This window comes from Felis catus, chromosome A1 (genome assembly GCF_018350175.1).
Source record: "Felis catus isolate Fca126 chromosome A1, F.catus_Fca126_mat1.0, whole genome shotgun sequence".
NCBI lineage: Eukaryota > Metazoa > Chordata > Mammalia > Carnivora > Felidae > Felis > Felis catus.
Window position 1 is genome coordinate 43,008,905 of NC_058368.1, and position 17,865 is coordinate 43,026,769.

The following is a 17,865-nucleotide window of genomic DNA, read 5'->3' on the forward strand; positions in this document are numbered from 1 at the left end:
ATAATCCACAGTGCGCAAAGACAAATGCTTACTTAAGCTATCCCCTGTTGCCTGAGATGAAGTGATTAGTGAAATATGGCTGCACTTAACTGTTATGGTGGGCAAGGCCTATAGGAATAAGGGATTTGTTGATTACTTCTGATTGTACTGGAGAGTTTACTGAAAAGTAATATGAGGTTTCATTGTTAAATTATGAGATCAAGGTCTAATCAGAGAATAAGTTAGTTTCTGTGATGACACTAAATAAAAACAAAATATAGTCTTACAACAGAAGTAGAATTCCAAGCTCCATCCAGTGACTTATGTGAAATATTATTTGGTAAGAACTGGGGACTTGCAAATAGTAATTGAAGACATTTATTTTAATTTTCTTAAGTTTATTTATTTATTTTGAGAGAGAGAAATAATTCAAGCAGTGTAGGAGTAGAGAGAGAGAGAGAGAGACAGACAGAGAGAGACAGAGAGACAGAGAGCTAGAGAGTATCCCAAGCAGACTCCACACTGTCAGCACAGAGCCCGACATGGGACTCGATCTCACAAACATGAGATCATGACTTGAGCCAAAATCAAGAGTTGGACACTTAACCGACTGAGCCATTCAGGTGCTCCAATAATGAACAAATACTTCAGTTTAAATATAAAGAATATTAGGAAGCTTATCAGATAGTTGAGATGAAAGGGGACAGAGAAAAATTCAGTATAGAAAGAAGTAAAAACAAAATAGAATCTAAATTATCAGGCATATTCTCTGCATTCATTGCTCTTAGGCTTTGCATATTGCATGACCGGTACTCCCATTTGTTAGTGAGCAGCCACGCTAAAAAATGGTGTCTATAATTTTTTGCTGCCTCTGTGTTCATTTCCTGATGAGCACATAGTTCCTAAATTTCATTTTTAAAATACCTATATTGCATGGACACTCCTGAGATCTTCCTAGTGGTGAAAAAGGTACCGAGATGACTTTGATATGAAATAATACAACTTCTTACTAAGTTTTTTTTCTCCTCTCTGATTTCAGCTTTTAGAGTCAATAACTTCAATGCATCAGAAAACCACAGAAGTTTTTCTTTCTTTCTTTTTCTTATTAATATAGTATTTGTCTGTCTTCCCTCTGTCAAACTGACCCAGCCACTTTCCCCAGGCTGCCTGGGAGGTATAGAAAAAGGAACATACAGGGCTGACAAGACATGGGAAAAAGACCTATGGGAGGTGGAGAAAGCTCCTTCACATGGCAAAGAGGATGAGAAAGGCCACCATCAGGCAAAAGAGCCCCATGACCTCCGAAAGAGTAAAGCCCAGAATGGCATAGGAGAAGAGCTGTTGCTTCAGAGAAAGATTCCTGGCATAACCAATGATGAGGATTCCAAACACGGTCACAGTCACAGTCACAGAGCCAGCCACTACTACCAAGGCAGACCCAGCCCCTGTGAACTTGGCTGCTATATCAATGCCCCTTGAAATGGCACTGATTTGGAAGCTGTAGCTAGGAGTAAATGAGGTCAGGGGACATGGGGTTGCCAAGCTGCTGAGGCTCTTATCTGTCAGTATCTCTGGTGGTTTTAGCACCACTGCAGACAGTGATCCGCTCAACAGCTGAGTAGTGCTCCTGACCAAGAAGGGGGTAGAGAAGGACTTTGCATGGGTGTACATTTTCAGGGAATGAGGTACTATGGCAGGAGAGATGCTCCTAGTGCAGAGAAGACAGTCAAAGTAGTTTTTCTGATTCACATTAATCTGACAAAAAGGAGCAACTCCCTGCTATTAAGGGTCAGGCACTCAATAGCACCTTTACAGTCTTAGAAACTCTCAATATTATCAGGTAATTAGGCATTCAGGGAACTCTTGCTGTATATGTCAGGTTTAGAAATATTCCATTTTTTGTAGTTACCTGAAGATGTAGACACCTTTTTGACTTTGTAATTGTATGGTCATGCATTCTGATTTTTTCCACAATATGAAATGTTCCCTGCGGTGCTTATTCTAAACTATCAGTGATGATGACCACAATGGACTGCCAGTTACTTTTATTTACCATTAAAATCCCCACAAATGGAGAGAGCTTTGCATAGACTATTTAGAAATTGCTTACCAACAGCCTTCCCAATTAAATAATTTTAAATCGTACATTCTTACTGTCAGGCTTTAAAACCTACAAACAAAATGCTGCATTTGATTCACAAAATATATACAAATGGTAATGGTAGTGGTAAAGCAGTGTGAAGCAGCTTGACTTCTCTTTTATATATCTATAAAAATAGGAGAAATGAGTAAATATCTTAAAAAGATTTGAAATTTAGCAAGTGATATTTATTACTTCTGCTTTGCATTCACCATCGTCTGCAAATGTGAATAAAAAGATCTATGTGCAATAGAAAATATCTGTAGTTCACTTGTCAAATGAAGGAGCAGAGGAACTTTTACTAAGATCTAGCTAAGGGTGTCCAAATGCAATTCCACTGAAGACTGCCTCAGTCATCATTTTCTCAAGCCAGGTTCAAAAGGGTGAAGTCACTTTTTCAAACAAAATTTTAATTATTGCATATGCCCTTTCAAGTCAGTGAAAAACAACCACCTTTCCTCTCATCAAGTAATTGTGTTCAATGTCTACAGAGGACACCAGGCTCCAATAGTTCTAGCTGATATACAGACACGTTGTGCTAGTGTTGAATAATGTTCTTATTTTGGATGTGTCAAGGCCAAAGTAGCAAGCTTAATTTAAACATATAGCAAAGCATCAGTTTGTTTTCATTTTAAAGTAGAGTTACCAAATTGAAGACCGTTACTATAATAAAACTGTTAAAACAAATTGACAGTCAATATTCTTAAACTTTAATTTGATTAATCCCACTCTTAGCAATTGCGCTATTGCATTATGTATGATCCTTGGTTATGCAATGAAGGAATGAGTAGAGAGTTTCCATGAGTAAATTTTTAACTTCATATTGAACTTTGCAACATATCAGTACTACTTAGAGATTCTATGTTCAATAAATGCATTATATTATTGTATTTGTCATGACTAAAAGGATGATGTGAACATTCCCAGGTTTATATAACTTTAAAGGTATAAATAAACAACCTGATTGTATAATGAATAATCAGAAAATCTTTAATTTTAAATACAGTTAACTAATGTTCTTAATCATACTGTAGACTAGTAAGTAATTTGATTTAACAATAGCAAGAAAAATAATCTTAAAAAGTAAATAAGAAATCTGTTTCTTAAGTGATCAGAGTAACTTTTATCCTTTAAAATAACCAGTATATGAATCTGTCATACTATAGTTTGTTAATTAATATTGATTTATAATGATAGGAAGGAAATAATAATATAAGTAATTCTCAGATGCTAAAGTGACATGTTTATCATAAGTATATTCATAAAAATAATATGATGCCTCTGAACTAATTGGTTACTCTTAGGATATTATATTTTTAATCATATATGCCATTTTCTGTATTTGATAATATAATATTTACCCAGTTTAATAAATTACTGTCTATTCAGAAAAACTAAGTGTTATTTCACAAAGGCCTAAGGCAATTGTATCAATATGAATATTTTCAACTTCAGAGCAATGATTCTGACAGATTAGAAGAGTAAATTCATATAATAGAGTGTCATGATCCAAATAAAATCTAATCACTTAGGGTAAAATTATACCCTATCTATGGAAGGAAGACTAGAATCTTAAAGCACTATTCTTATGAAAGTTAATTTACTTTCGGTGTGATTTTTGTATTTATCTTTTTCAGCATATTACTGAACTAATGGAAAACAAAACCGATGTGTGGGATGATTAGTTACAGTTATACTACATTCGCCTTCAAATTATGGATCTTTGAAAAAATAGACTGGTGTGCAATAAATTGATTTTCATGTCTTTTTGGCATCCTTTATTTAATAATTTGTGTTTTCCATTGATATATGACTTTGTTACTTAAGTTTTTTAGTTTTAAATCAATAAGCATATTAAATAGAAGAAGAAAATAAACAAGTGTTTGAATTAAGCATCAACACTGTCTGTTTCTATTATCCCTTGCTTTTGTAATGTCATCCGAGCTTCTCCTAGTTCAGCAAATTAATACAATGATATTTTCTGGACTTACTAGATAAAATATAGATGTAAATAAAGTATCTTAGTTTAGAGATGTTTCCAGATTGGCTATAAAGATACTCGAAGGAAATAAACTCATCTTCAATAAATCTAGAGAGACAGATAGGTAGGTAGATAGATAGATAGATAGATATGGATGGAGATAGATATATCTAAACTGACCATTCATAGCAGCTCAAGTTATTTGTAATCTATTCTGTTATATACATGTCTATATTTAGTAAAGGCAATATTTTAGGTTGAAAGGAGATAGGGCTAAGTCAAAATAAAAGTGAAGATGTAAAAGAGTAATCCATTGGTGGTCTAATCTTGAAATGTGAACAAGGTGAATGTGAGGGCCAGGTCAAGGCATTTTGCCTAGTTTTATCATGGGTAAAATTAAGCTGTATAATACTGTGTATGGGAAATAGAAATGAAAGTTGACCTGTGTGCACAGAGTATTTTTCCAATTAGTAAAGCCAAATAATTCTTTGTTTCTTTGTCTTTGAGAGGTTGGTCACCTTGGTAACAGTGAATACCAAACCCAGACTTTGGCTAATTATTAGATAATTGCATAGTTGCCTACAGCATTTCCATAAACCTTAGGCATGTCTGGCCCTTTGCTTTCAAGCCTATAAGTATGGCCTACTGTGCTTACATATACTCCTATCAATTGCATAGTGATAAGGAAACAGAAAAATCATACAGAGTGCTTTTGCTGGGTCAGGTGATAATAGTTCCAAATGAGTACCTTGAGCACCTTCATTCCACTTCACACTGTATGTTAAATTCATAGATGCTTGGCCTTGTATATTTTCTATGTTGTCAGCATTCTGGGAAGCAAATTGATATCTTGGTTAGAAATGGTCAAATTGAGTGCCATCTGTTACAGTGAAGGACAACTTTCAGGCTAACTTTTATTGAGTGTGAGTTGGAGTTTTCATTATAGTAGCAAAGTTGAGAACCATTTCTAATAGGCCCAAGGGGTAGTGTTTTTCTAATATTATTTTCCTCATTTTTTTAAAAAAAGTTTATTTATTTATTGGGAGGGGGGAGGGCAAAGAGACAGAGGGAGAGAGAATCCTAAGCAGGCTCCATGCTGTCAGCACAGAGCCAATGCAGGGCTTGATCTCATGAACCATGAGATTATGACCTGAGCCAAAATCAAGAGTTGAACACTTAACTGACTAAGTTATCCAGGCACCCCATTTTTTCTCAATTTTTATAGGTTCTTCCCTCAAAAATTGTTGTAAATGACATGTGTAAGAATTTTTTTTTCAAACTGAATTGGCAGAAAATAATTGCCCATCAAAGTTGAAGAAAGGCTGTCTAACAGACATATTCTCAGAAATCAAAGAACTAATATGTTAATTATCAAATGATAATGTGTAGAACATCTAGAGTGAAGCTCTATAGAAAAGTTGTAAACAGGGGCGCCTGGGTGGCGCAGTCGGTTAAGCGTCCGACTTCAGCCAGGTCACGATCTCCCGGTCCCTGAGTTCGAGCCCCGCGTCAGGCTCTGGGCTGATGGCTCAGAGCCTGGAGCCTGTTTCCGATTCTGTGTCTCCCTCTCTCTCTGCCCCTCCCCCGTTCATGCTCTGTCTCTCTCTGTCCCAAAAATAAATAAACGTTGAAAAAAAAAAAAAAGAAAAGAAAAGTTGTAAATAGCATTTGATCAACTTAAAAAAAAATGTCCTTGCTTATCTCATTGACATTCATGCTTATATTTGGTACTCTGTTGTGGCACTATTTCTATAATGGATTATCATCTTATAAAATACAAACAATTTTTAATTTTTTGCTCATTTATTTATTTGTTTTTTAGAGAGAGAAAGAGGGCACATGAGTAGGGGAGTGAGAATCTTAAGCAGGCTCTAAACCCAGTATGGAGCCTGATATGGGGCTCAATCTCATGACCATTAGATCATGATCTGAGCTGAAATCAAGAGTTGGATGCTTAACTTACTGAGCCACCGAGGTGCCCCACATAAAATTTTTTAAATAAGCAAATAATAGAACAAAATGTAAACTAAGAATCCTAATCTGATAAACACTATCTTTGAGTCAAGTTTTTTTCAAACTTGGTGAAGCATTTTAAATATCTTTCATACACCCTTTTTGCCATATAGGGAATCCTACGTGTAACTTTACTTGTTTAGAAAGAGAAAAGTGTCCTTAATCCATTTCTTTAGTAAGTATATTTGAAACCAATTTCAAATAAGTAAACAAGAACAGAGTTCTTCAAGTTCTATCATAGATCCTGCTTCTTTGCAATTTATGCTGTAAGATCTTGGATTGGTAGTTTTTGATGAGGTGTGATATGTGGAGTCTGTTATGATGTAATGTTCCCAGTCCCAGGACCCATCCTATATGAACAACACAAAATGAAATAAACACAATTTAAAATAAAGGAAAATATGTCTGATGAGACCATTGGACATCTTTCATAATTCAATCCTTTTTAATGTGACACAAAGCAATATACTTTATTCATACATACTTACAAATTGCATAATTGTGTGACCTAACATCTTCTCTGGAAGACCTTTATTCATTTTCTTCTGCTAACAATCACTTCTTTGTTGGCCTATCCTTCATATTTATAATAATGTTAATGCTTTTTGTTTTTATAACTAATATGTGAGAAGGAAGATAATTTTTTTAAGATTGAGAACGATGATATGTTTGATGCTAAGGAGGTAGGAGAAAAAATGGGGAAAATGTTTTTTGTTTGCAGGCAGCTTAATTTTGTTACTTACCTTCATGGAAAAAATCAGAATAAGTGTAGGGTAAACTATGCAAATGATTTAATCTAAATAGATTTGGGAACTTTTTTAGTAGCTAAATTGAGAATTATATTCTAAATATGATAGGGGATGTTAAAGAAGAGACAACAAATACAAAATGGAGTCATTTGTGCTAAACCTACATCAGCAGACTTATTACCTGAGACTTATTACTTACCCAAATTGTGGTTTCACCCTCTACCAGAAATCTTAACTGGTCAGTGTGGAATTTCCTGGTCAGCACTAGTGAGGTAATGTGCCTGATAGACCCCTGCCATCTCCCAAAGAAGAGTGACTCTGCTTGAAACAATCTACTCTGCTAGTAACTTCTTTGTCCCATCTCCCACCTATCAGAGCCTTTCATTTTGTAAAGCTCTTTGGAGCTTCTTCCTGTCTGCTAGATGGGATGCTGCCTGAGAAATGGATCATTGAATAAAACCAGTAAGATCTTTAAAATGTACTCAGTCCAATTTTGTCTTTTAACAGGGATTCCCCCCCCCCAAAACCCAGGATAGCACTTCACTTAAAGAAGGAATAAAGAACAAGTATTCTAGGAGGTCCAGGAAAACTGAAGAGAATTGAAGGAAGTAATATGAAAGCTACTGAAGTTTTGAGGTGTTCCAGTTGTGGGACCATAGTGCCCAAAGACAAAACATATCAAAGCGAAACATTCCCGCTGGCTTAGTGCTACAAACCCCAGAAGTACATTCATGTGGGAGAAGGCAGTCCCCACATTATTAATAAGCTTAAAAATAGATTGAAATTAATCTCCTTTAGGTTATCTGACTTCTTTTATATTCTGTTCTCTCCCTTGTGTTTAATATCACTGGGTTTTAATCAGATTACTGAAAAATGTTCTGAACCCAGGTTAGGATTTAGCATGAAAACAACGGAAGAAGAGAGAAAGCAAGTTTTTTGAGTAAGGTATTTCAAATAACTCACCACAATGAAAGTGATGAGGACTCCTGAAGGGCAGAGAGAAGCAGAGGAAACTCATGTATTTGACACAAGAAAAGCTGAGTAGCCAGAAGAGTTAGTCAGAGAGAAGGTGCTGGGGATAAAACGTTGGCAACAACTCCCTTAGGAACTGCACTCTGAAAATCCAAGGTTTAATACAAGCTTTTTTCATTAGTCTAAGTGTTTCTGCACAAATAACTTGTCATTATAATTCAGTTTAATCTTAGAAATTGGAGGGGCAAAAGACCTGTGAGGTCATAGTGCCTGTCACTCTGGTGCAAAATAGAAACAATGGTTCTAGATACAGGATTGCATAAATTAACATAGAAATAGAAAATATAGAACTATTTTTTTTTCTACAAAAAGATTTAAGAAGTACAATGTTTACTTTAGATTTTTCTTTTTTAATTGAGATCTTTGGGCAATAGGGCTCTTCAATAAAGGCTGAGGCGAGTGTTTTAGGACAAATAGTAGGAATGGTAAACAGCATCATGGTGTAAGGACCCATGGATAAGAGACTGACCTATTTTACTCTGTAACTTTGATACTGATGCTTAATCCCTCCCTGCAAGAGTTGCAATTAAAAATAGCAGTAGGATGCTATCTCAGATCATTGCTATGGAGAGCATTAAGCTATAAACTACATTTTAAACTACTCTTTAAATGTATTCTGTTAAGAGAAATCCAGATGGTATAATTTATTTCCCTTCATATACAGTGGGAAACAATTGGTGTAACTGATAAGAAAACATGACTGATTGATAGGCATATTCAGATATGCTGATCCAAAATGCTCTGATCTTATGGTAGCTTTTGTTTGTTGTTTTACATTCAGAGGAAGAAAAAAAGCAGAAGAGTATTAAATCACAAACAAACCACTCAGCTCCCAAACTGCATAAATATTATAGAAGAGTGAAGATATGAATTATCTGAAAATTGTTTCTATGCTTTGGACTGTAAAACAATGTGGCATCCATAAATAATTTTACCCTCAGTATTTGTTCTGTCTTTGAAAATTTAAGTCGTAGAATCTCTTTTCATCTCTAATTTCAGATCACATTTATTTCACTTACCTCTTCATTTAGCTGACAGTGATAATATGCCTGTAAAATATCATTTTTTTGATCATGTGTTTTTGACAGACACGTTTTTGTTTCTTTTCCCTGTTTCTCTAGGCTAGCATTCTGTCTAGATGATGTACCCCTGCTGGTGATGTCAGTCATCAAACACTATAGCAAATGATGGGAGATCAAAGGAAGCAGGAGATGGTTTAAGTGATCAATCAATTTAATATGTAGGTTGTTGAGGCATGGAAATATTCCAACCAACTGTAGCATTCCTGGCCAGATTTAGATATATGAACTGCATGTGTATGGGTTTAACTGAGAAATATGATTTGATGATTTATATACTATTTTTTTCTTTTCATGGCAGTTTAATTCCAGTACTATCCTACTGAGATTTCTAGATCTTTTCCCTTGGGAGATGTAGTGATGGTCCCATAATTTACTTTTTATGGTCTATTGAAGAGAAAAAGAGAGCCCAGAGTTTTTATTTGTTAATCAAAAAATGTTGTATGATGACAACAGTTTTTTTTTAAATAAAGGTGCATGCAAGTTTCAAAAGTGTCACCATTCAATTTTCTCAACAACTGAGTAATATGAATCTAAGAAGCAAGATTGCAGAGAAGGTTATATACAAGAGAGCTATTCACAAGCCTTTATATTGAAAACTCATAAGATGGATGTAAGTAACAGGGAATTTTAACTTTAGACAAATAATAGCAATTTCTAAGATCTTTGAGGTAAAGCATTATAATTACAAATGGAATAAGTGTTCTTGAGCAGTCTTAAGAATAATTGTAAGTTTAAGTGATTAGGGTCTGCAAATAGCATCTCTAACTGCATATCAAAGAACAAGTATAAACTATGTTCAGCCTGGGATGGGCTGTTAGTAATTTATTAGTCTTTTCATCCTCACAGAGATAATGATCTTCATCTTAAGTATTCTAGTTGGATTTGAATAGCTGCAATATACAATAGGCATGTACATTTAAAATTATTTTGCACTAATTGATTAATTTAAGTGCCCTCCCCCTGACCCTTTTGGTTGGGATGAAGTCCCACTCTTAACTTAAGATCTCCATCTAAAAATTTATTTACTATTTGCATAAGGTTCTTTGTGTGGAACATCTTGGAATCTCATCTGAATCCTAGCTGCCTTTACCTACCTTCTCCTCTTAGGAATCCTTATGTATCACAGCTTTCACAAATGAGGCTTGAATGCGAAAACAGCGTCTGTTCTTTCTGTCTGAAAACTATTATTTTCTGGATGTGGCTGTGGAATGTTCTGCCTGATACAGTTAACTTGGGCTATTGTGTTGACAAAAATTTTGCCCTCTATACTACATCAACAATTATCCTGGATTGAGGATTGACAGATTTATGAAATTTGTTCCACGTGTACTATGAGACATACTTATACTAAAGATATTTATGTGCAATTCAAACTTAAATGGGCATCTTGTATTTTATATGACAACTTAAAGGACAAATACAAATTAAAAATAAGTGGTGTAATACTATCTGTTGAAAATAAGGGAGAAGAAAAGAGAAAAGGAGGGAGTGATTTCCTTCTCCTCTTTTTTCGTGGAACATTTTCCTTAGAAAACATGCAGTTGTAAGCACTTTCCCATCTCTTTGAAATGTATATACTTTCTTTTGAAGACTAGAGAGGTCCTTTTTTAACTGGCTTTTGTCACTTCTTATGTCCCAAGGATGTCTTTCTCAGGAATCTGGGAGTCATCTCTTTGAAACATCAAGGGAGATCCGGGTTTCTGTGGGAAGGTTGAAGCCTAATTTCAGTGAGCATGTTGTTCCTCATTGCAAAACTGCTTCCTATCATGAAGCTATGAAAAGGTTGTTTTCCTCTGGAGAAAGACACCAAGTGAAAACAAATAGTCCCCTCAACTGCCAGATGAGTCTAGGATGAAGTGTAGTGTTGTCAAGTCCTCTTACTTTAGGACTAGGCAAAAGAGATACTAAGTCAACTACTAACCTTAAAACAGGATTGACAGATTTACCTAATTTATTCCCAATATGGCATGGGGCATACTCATACTAAAATTGTATTATTCTCAGAAATTTTTCTTTCTTGTTCAGTATTATTTGTTGAGATTAATCTTCGTTCATGTGGGCAATTGTAACATTATTTTTCACTGTCATATAGGTTCCACTGAATGAATAAGCCTCAATTTTTTACACCCTTTATTGATGATAGAGAATTGAGATGTTGATCTAACCTAACAATTATTTATATTTTGAATACTTTATTTTTTTTAAAGTATTTTTTAATGTTTATTTATTTTTGAGAGAGAGGGAGACAGAGCATGAGCCAGGGAGGGGCAGAGAGAGGGAGACACAGAATCCAAAGCAGGCTACAGGCTCTGAGCTGTCAGCACAGAGCCCAATGTGGGGCTCGAACCCATGAACAGTGAGATCAAGACCTGAGCTGAAGCCAGACATTTAACTGACTAAGCCACCCAGGCACCCCTGAATATTTTAAATTTAAAGGAAATAGATGAAAAAGCATGTGATGTTTATAAATAAGGTTATTAAATATTATAAAGTATTGATTGTTATAATACTGACTCATAGATTAAATTCAATCTCAATAAAACTCAAAAAAATATTCATGGGACTTGACCAAATGATTATAAACTTTCTTTGTAATTATAAGTGGTCAAAAATAATTAGAAGAATCCTGAAAAAAAAAGAAGAAGGGAACTTGCCCTATCAGGTAATGTAATTTATCATAAGGATTTTATAAAATGTTACACGATTAATGTGAACAATGTGACATTAGATTATTAATGTGAAAATAGAAATAAAACTATTGAATAGACTAAGGAATCCAGAACAGATCCATGCTCATATGCAAATATGCTACACAACCAATTTGCTCTGCAGAACACTGGGGAAAGGATGACTATTTACTAATTAATTTTGAAAAAATTATTGTTGGGAAATAATGCTTCATGAATATTTTCATATTGCAGCACAGTCTAGTATTAAATGACAAGCATTCCTTGGAATTTAGAGATAGGGAACTGCTCAGGAGAGATTTAAAGATTCATCTCCCCTGAATCCATTGGCATAATTTCCAAAGGACATAAACCTAGAAATCTTTCTCTCTATCTAAGGATGATTTGTCTATTTTTTAAAGCAAAATTTTCTTTTTCATTTTAGAAAGGCAAATGTATAGATCTGACAGCTGCTCCATATAGATAGAAGCTTCATCTTTTTAGGGATCCTCTACTATGGTACAAACCCCACTTCATATGTAGGTATGTCTGAACATCATCACATCACTCTGTGTGGGAACATGTGCTACTAAGATGCTTTGCAGGTAAATGGTGTGATGTGTGTGTGTGTGTGTGTGTGTGTGTGTGTGTGTGTGTGTGGTGTCACATGTTTACTTGCAGCAGGTTAACTTGTTAACTTGCACATAGGGTAATATCTCAGATCCTTTATAGTTTCAGATACTAGTTATCCTTTAATTGAAAACAAAAAGAACTCTAGCTCATTTAGTATATAAAAATCATTTTAAGACAGATTATCACTTAAATGTGAAAAGCAAATCTCTAATGTTCTAAAATGAATGGATTTTATTGTGTTGTGTTATGAAGGAATTTCCTTAAGTTTTGTTTTCATGGGAGTCTGACAAAATACCTGGAAGTGATATTGTCACTGAAGCATGGTGCGTGGTGTTATGTTTCAAAATGCCATATAGTTTCAACCTTTTAGAGCTTATAATGTGTATATGAACAAGAACAATAGTTTGGACATGTATGAAATACCTGGAGTTTGTAACTAAAGACAAATAGAAGAACTATGAAAGTTGATGAGACAAACTGGTAGTAGGGTATAGGATATGTCAGAGCACAGAAGAAAATGGTATAGGATATATAAATCAATTGCCTGTAAATTAATATAGGCAAAATACAATGACAGCCTCAGAGTGTTTAAGGTAGTAATAACTAAATAAAGTCACAAGTAAAAGGATCCATATCTTAACAATTATTCTAACCTGTGTGATTTGCAATAATTTTTTAAACTCTTGCATTTACTTTTAGATAACCAAGTGGAATTATTACTGTGTACCTCATAGATTATATCTAAACAGTGATATAAATTCTGAAACCATCAAAATGAAGACTATGAATATAACTATATTGCTTAGGAACAATAATCTATAGTAGAGAAGAGGTAACTGAGGGGAAAAAAATGAGAATCTTCATCATTTGAAGGCCAGGAGTTTCTAGTTCATGAAGTAAAACACTTAATTTAGGTATATTATTGAAATTGAAAATTTAATTAAAGGGAGAATAAGAAAAAATACTTACACTATCAAAAATTGGAGGGTAAAAAGTTTGAGTATTGCTCTGAGAGCAATTTTGATATATTTACTAATTATGTATTAGTTAAACAAAAGCTGAGTGACAGGCACTATTCTACCACTAAGAATACAGCAGTGAAAAAAAGAGACATAAGTTTCTGCTTTCTTGGGACTTAAACATAGTATGTGGAGATAGAGGATAACTTATAAAACAGGAAAGTTACATGTAGTCAGGTGAAAATAGACCTCAAGGTCTATAATGGACATACCAAGTAATAGCACATAAGCCTATTATTTAAACTTGTAGGTGACATTAGCAAATAATTTATAAATGAATTATTTAAAATAGTTCACAAGGAAGAAAAAAGGGAGTGGGGAGAACTGGAGCTGGATATTATTTTATATTTTAAATACATCTGTAGTGTCAGATTTTTTTTTTACTATTTGCAAATATTTTAAGATTCTAAGAAAAATGGAAGAATGCATGATTCAGCAAAAGATGGCAAAAGAACATTAAGAAAAACTCACATGAGTATAGTATCATGGCAAGAAAGATAGAGGGAATCTTTCTGGAGTAGGAAGTGATTTTCTACTTGATTCCTCAAGAATAGTAGCCTCCTTAGAGAAACTATTCTCTCTCTCTCTCCTCCCTTACTCATCTCTTTCTCTCTCTAAAATAAATAAATAAACATTAAAAAATATTTCCCAAGTTACAATTAATCTTTCACTAGGAGTAGGTACTTTTGGATTCCCAGTTCCTTCTCTTTCACAGATAATATCATTAAATATTTCATTAATACCTTATTTCAAGATGATGAGTGATGTGGCAAGGTGTATGTATACTTACTAATTGAAAGAAATCTAATACTATAGAAACGAAAATCACATAAGGCCATATTTTGTTTTTTTTTTTAAATAAGGCCATTGTTTTTTGTATTTTTGAAACTTAGTGCTTTAACAACTTTGGACAATCCATGACGATGCCCAAGAAAACTTACCTAGAAGATTCAAGGAAACTGCATGGTTAAAGAAATGCCCTGTCAGGAGCAGAGAAGGGTGTGAGATTTTATCCTACAAGCTAACAAGTTGGCCAAGTTAGCCAACCTCGGTTTCAATGATGCTGGTGGAAGATCTGAATCACAGATCTTTCTGGATCTTTTCTGGATCACAGAAAAGAACTTTATTATAGCTAGGCAGCATCAACTTCATGTTTGCATAGTTCCTCTTGCTCCCAAGTCAATGAGATGATGCAGAAACACAGCCAGGTGAATTCCACACATATGAGTTAGTATCAGAGCTAAGGAAACACAATTTCAGATAATTCTAATCTTTTACAGTGCCTTCTAGCAAACCTGTCTGAATTTTGACCTGAAGAGGTATTAACTTCCTTATCCTCCACAGCAAACAGATCTGTAACATGATCTTGAGGGTAAGAGTCACCCTATCTTCCAGGGCCATTAGCTCTACAAATATCCGGGACCGTTAGTGCATAGAGAAGTTATTGACTGTGCTGAAGAATTTTGAGATACACAGGGAAAACTGTTTCCCAACAAACACCTCAAGGGCTCTTGGGCCCAGCCATGTTTTTTTTTCTTTCTTTCTCTCCCTCCTCCCCTCTCTCTTTCCCTTCCTTCCTTCCTTCCTTCTTTCCTTCCTTCCTTCCTTCCTTCCACTTTCTCTCCTTTCCTCCCTCCCTCCTCTTTTCCTCACCTCTCCTCTCCTCTCCTCTCCCCTTCCCTTCCCTCCCTTCCCCTTCCTTTTCTTTCCTCCCAGAAAAAATCTCAAAAAGTAATACAATTTGTATTTTGTATAAATACCTAGTAGTGCAATTGCTGGGTCTTAGTGTAGTACTATTTTTAACTTTCTGAGGAACCTCCATACTGTTTTCCAAAATGGCTGCACCAGTTATACTGTTGGTGGGAATTCACACTAGTGTTTATAGAAGCACTATCAACAATAGCCAAATTATGGAAAGAGCCCTAATGTCAATCAATTGATGAATGGATAAAGAAGAGGCGATAAATATACATACAAAGGAATATTACTCAGCCATCAAAAAGAATGAAATTTTGCCATTTGCAGCTAAAGTGTATATTCTAAGCATATTAAGTCTGTAAGAGAAAGACAAATACCATATGATTTCACTCAGATGTGGAATTAAGAAACAAAGCAGATGAACATAAGGGAAGGGGGAAAATGAAAAGAAAGGAGGCAAACCATAAGAGACTCTTAACTATAGAGAACAAATTGATGGTTGATAAAGGGTGGGGTGGGTAGGGGATGGGTTAAATGGGTGATGGGTATTAAGGAGGACACGTGCTGGGATGAGGACTGAGTGCTTTGTGTAACTGATGAATCACTCAATTCTACTGAAACTAATGTTACACTATGTGTTAAATAACTGGAATTTAAATAAAAACTTGAAACAAGAAAAAATAAAAACCCCAAACAATAACAACAAACTCTCTATGTGTCTATAAATCTGCATGTTTGTACTTGAGAGATTTTCCCATTTGTGTAAGTGTGAAATGCTTTCCAACTACTACATCTCTTAAATGAAAGGAGCTCTGTTTTCATTGATTTATTGGTATTAATAAGTGCTTAAGTAAATAAAATATTCCCAAATTCTCAGAGGATAAAGAAATCAAATCTGAATATGTTAAGTATACAGTATTTTAAGGAAAAACAATCCTTAGAGCAACTGCTGGCTCACAAATATTTTCAGAATCTATGTTCATAGTTAAGATAAATTTTTAGACTTGTATAACAATTTTGTGTGTCTTAAAAATATTAAATAGCTATGTGTATTTTTCTTGAGGATAATACACATGTATATCTTATTTATTTGCTTATTTATCTTTAACAAATTTGTATTTGCTTTAAATGAAAAGTCATTCTAGTTACATTTGAGTTCCTACATATTTTATGCTAGTTATCTGATCAAGTAAGCTGATATAAATCATAACACAATAATTATAATAGGGTTTTTACATCACTATTTTTTCTTTGTCAGCCTAAACTATTTCCAAGACTTAGTTAACTTAAAACCTTGAATTATTAAAGTGAGTTAATTAATGAATAATCGTGGATATCTGAGTAATCTCTTAGGAAAAGTGAACAATAAAACATTGATTATGAAGCATAGATTTAAACTTATGTACTCTCTTTTCTTATTTTTAGGTGCTATAGAGTGGTTTTCTTTTTTAGTCACATTAACAAATATGTTCATTTTTACCACTTTAAAAGAGGTGTAAAGAAGAGGTTTACAACTACAGAAAGTTGTGTTAGGTATATTTTGAAGCTTTGCTAACCTGCTAAAATACTTGATTATAGCACAGTTCTAAGCTTTCTATCTCCCACTTTTCTCTGACTTAAAAGTTAGCTATTCTGATTAAAAGTTATTCATGTGGGTAGCTTAAAGTATGTAGAAAGCAATAATGACAAAGAAATAAAACCATGCATGCAAGATAATAGAAATAATTTTAATTTTTTCAAGGGTAAATAGCTTTGTCCTAAGGGATAGATATAGATTGTCTCAGAATATGTAAGAGTATAACAAAAGACATAACTTGAGGAAGTATAGCAAGTTATAAAAGGTATGAGAAGAGTGGATATTATTTGCCTTGATTTATAAAACTTTAAAATAGTTTTCTATTACTACTGTAAAAAATTATCACAAATGTGTGGCTTAAAACCTCCCAAATTTATTATCTTACAATATTGGAAGTCAGACTTCCAAATTGGGTCTCACTTGACTAGGATAAAGATGTCAGTAAGGCAGCATGCTTCCTGGGACTCTAGGAAAACCTTGTTAACTTGTATTTCTCAGCTTCTAAAGGCTATATCCTTTCCATGGCTTATGGGCTCTTTGCAGCCAGCAATCACATCGCTCTGACCTGTGCTTCTGTAGTTACATCTCAAGAGCCTAAAAAACTCACTGTGTTAGGGCATAAGCTAGTATTCAGGGGGCTCTTTTTTGTTGTTCTTTGTTCAGGGATCAGTCCTAAGCTTCCAGTTGTTCAAATTCTTTTTTTTTTTTTAATTTAAGTTAAAGTTAGCTAACATGTAGTGTAGTATTGGTTTCAGGAGTAGAATTTAGTGATTCATCACTTACATATAACACCCAGTGCTCATCCCAACAAGTGCCCTCCCTAATGCTCATCACCCATTTAGCACCTCCCCTCTAGCAACCCTGTTCTCTGTATTTAAAAGTCTTTTTTAGTTTGCCTCCCACTCTGTTTTTCTTATTTTCCCTTCCCTTCCCCTATGTTCATCTGTTTTGTTTCTTCAATTCCACACATGTGTGAAACCATATGAACTTTGTCTTTCTCTGACTGACTTATTTTGCTTAGTACATAATTTCATTCTTTTTGATCCCCAACAATATTCCATTATACACACACACACACACACACACACACACACACACACACACACATCTTCGTATCCATCCATCAGTCAATGGACATTTGGGCTCTTTCCTTAATTTGGCTATTGTTGATAGTGCTGCTATAAACATTGGGGTACATGTGCCCCTTTGAATCAACAGTTTTTTAATCCTTTGGATAAACACCTAGTAGTGCAGTTGCTGGATTGTAGGGTAGTTCTATTTTCAATTTTTTGAGGAA

The 17,865-nt window shown here is 34.5% G+C and overlaps 1 protein-coding gene and 1 long non-coding RNA gene across 3 annotated transcripts in view; both read right to left on the reverse strand.

Annotated features, from left to right (window-relative positions):
• The window catches only part of LOC123384429, a 134,230-nt gene that overhangs the window by 62,878 nt on the left and 53,487 nt on the right, over positions 1-17,865 (reverse strand). For both annotated transcript variants that reach the window (XR_006595492.1, XR_006595490.1), the window contains exon 2: positions 4,849-4,930. This is a non-coding gene — a long non-coding RNA (uncharacterized LOC123384429). The remainder of the gene's footprint in view (positions 1-4,848; positions 4,931-17,865) is intronic.
• LOC123384428 (ATP synthase F(0) complex subunit C2, mitochondrial-like) lies at positions 600-3,113 on the reverse strand. The gene has a single exon (XM_045054081.1). It carries the CDS (start codon positions 1,648-1,650, stop codon positions 1,225-1,227), a length of 426 nt encoding a protein of 141 aa, XP_044910016.1. The 5' UTR covers positions 1,651-3,113; the 3' UTR covers positions 600-1,224.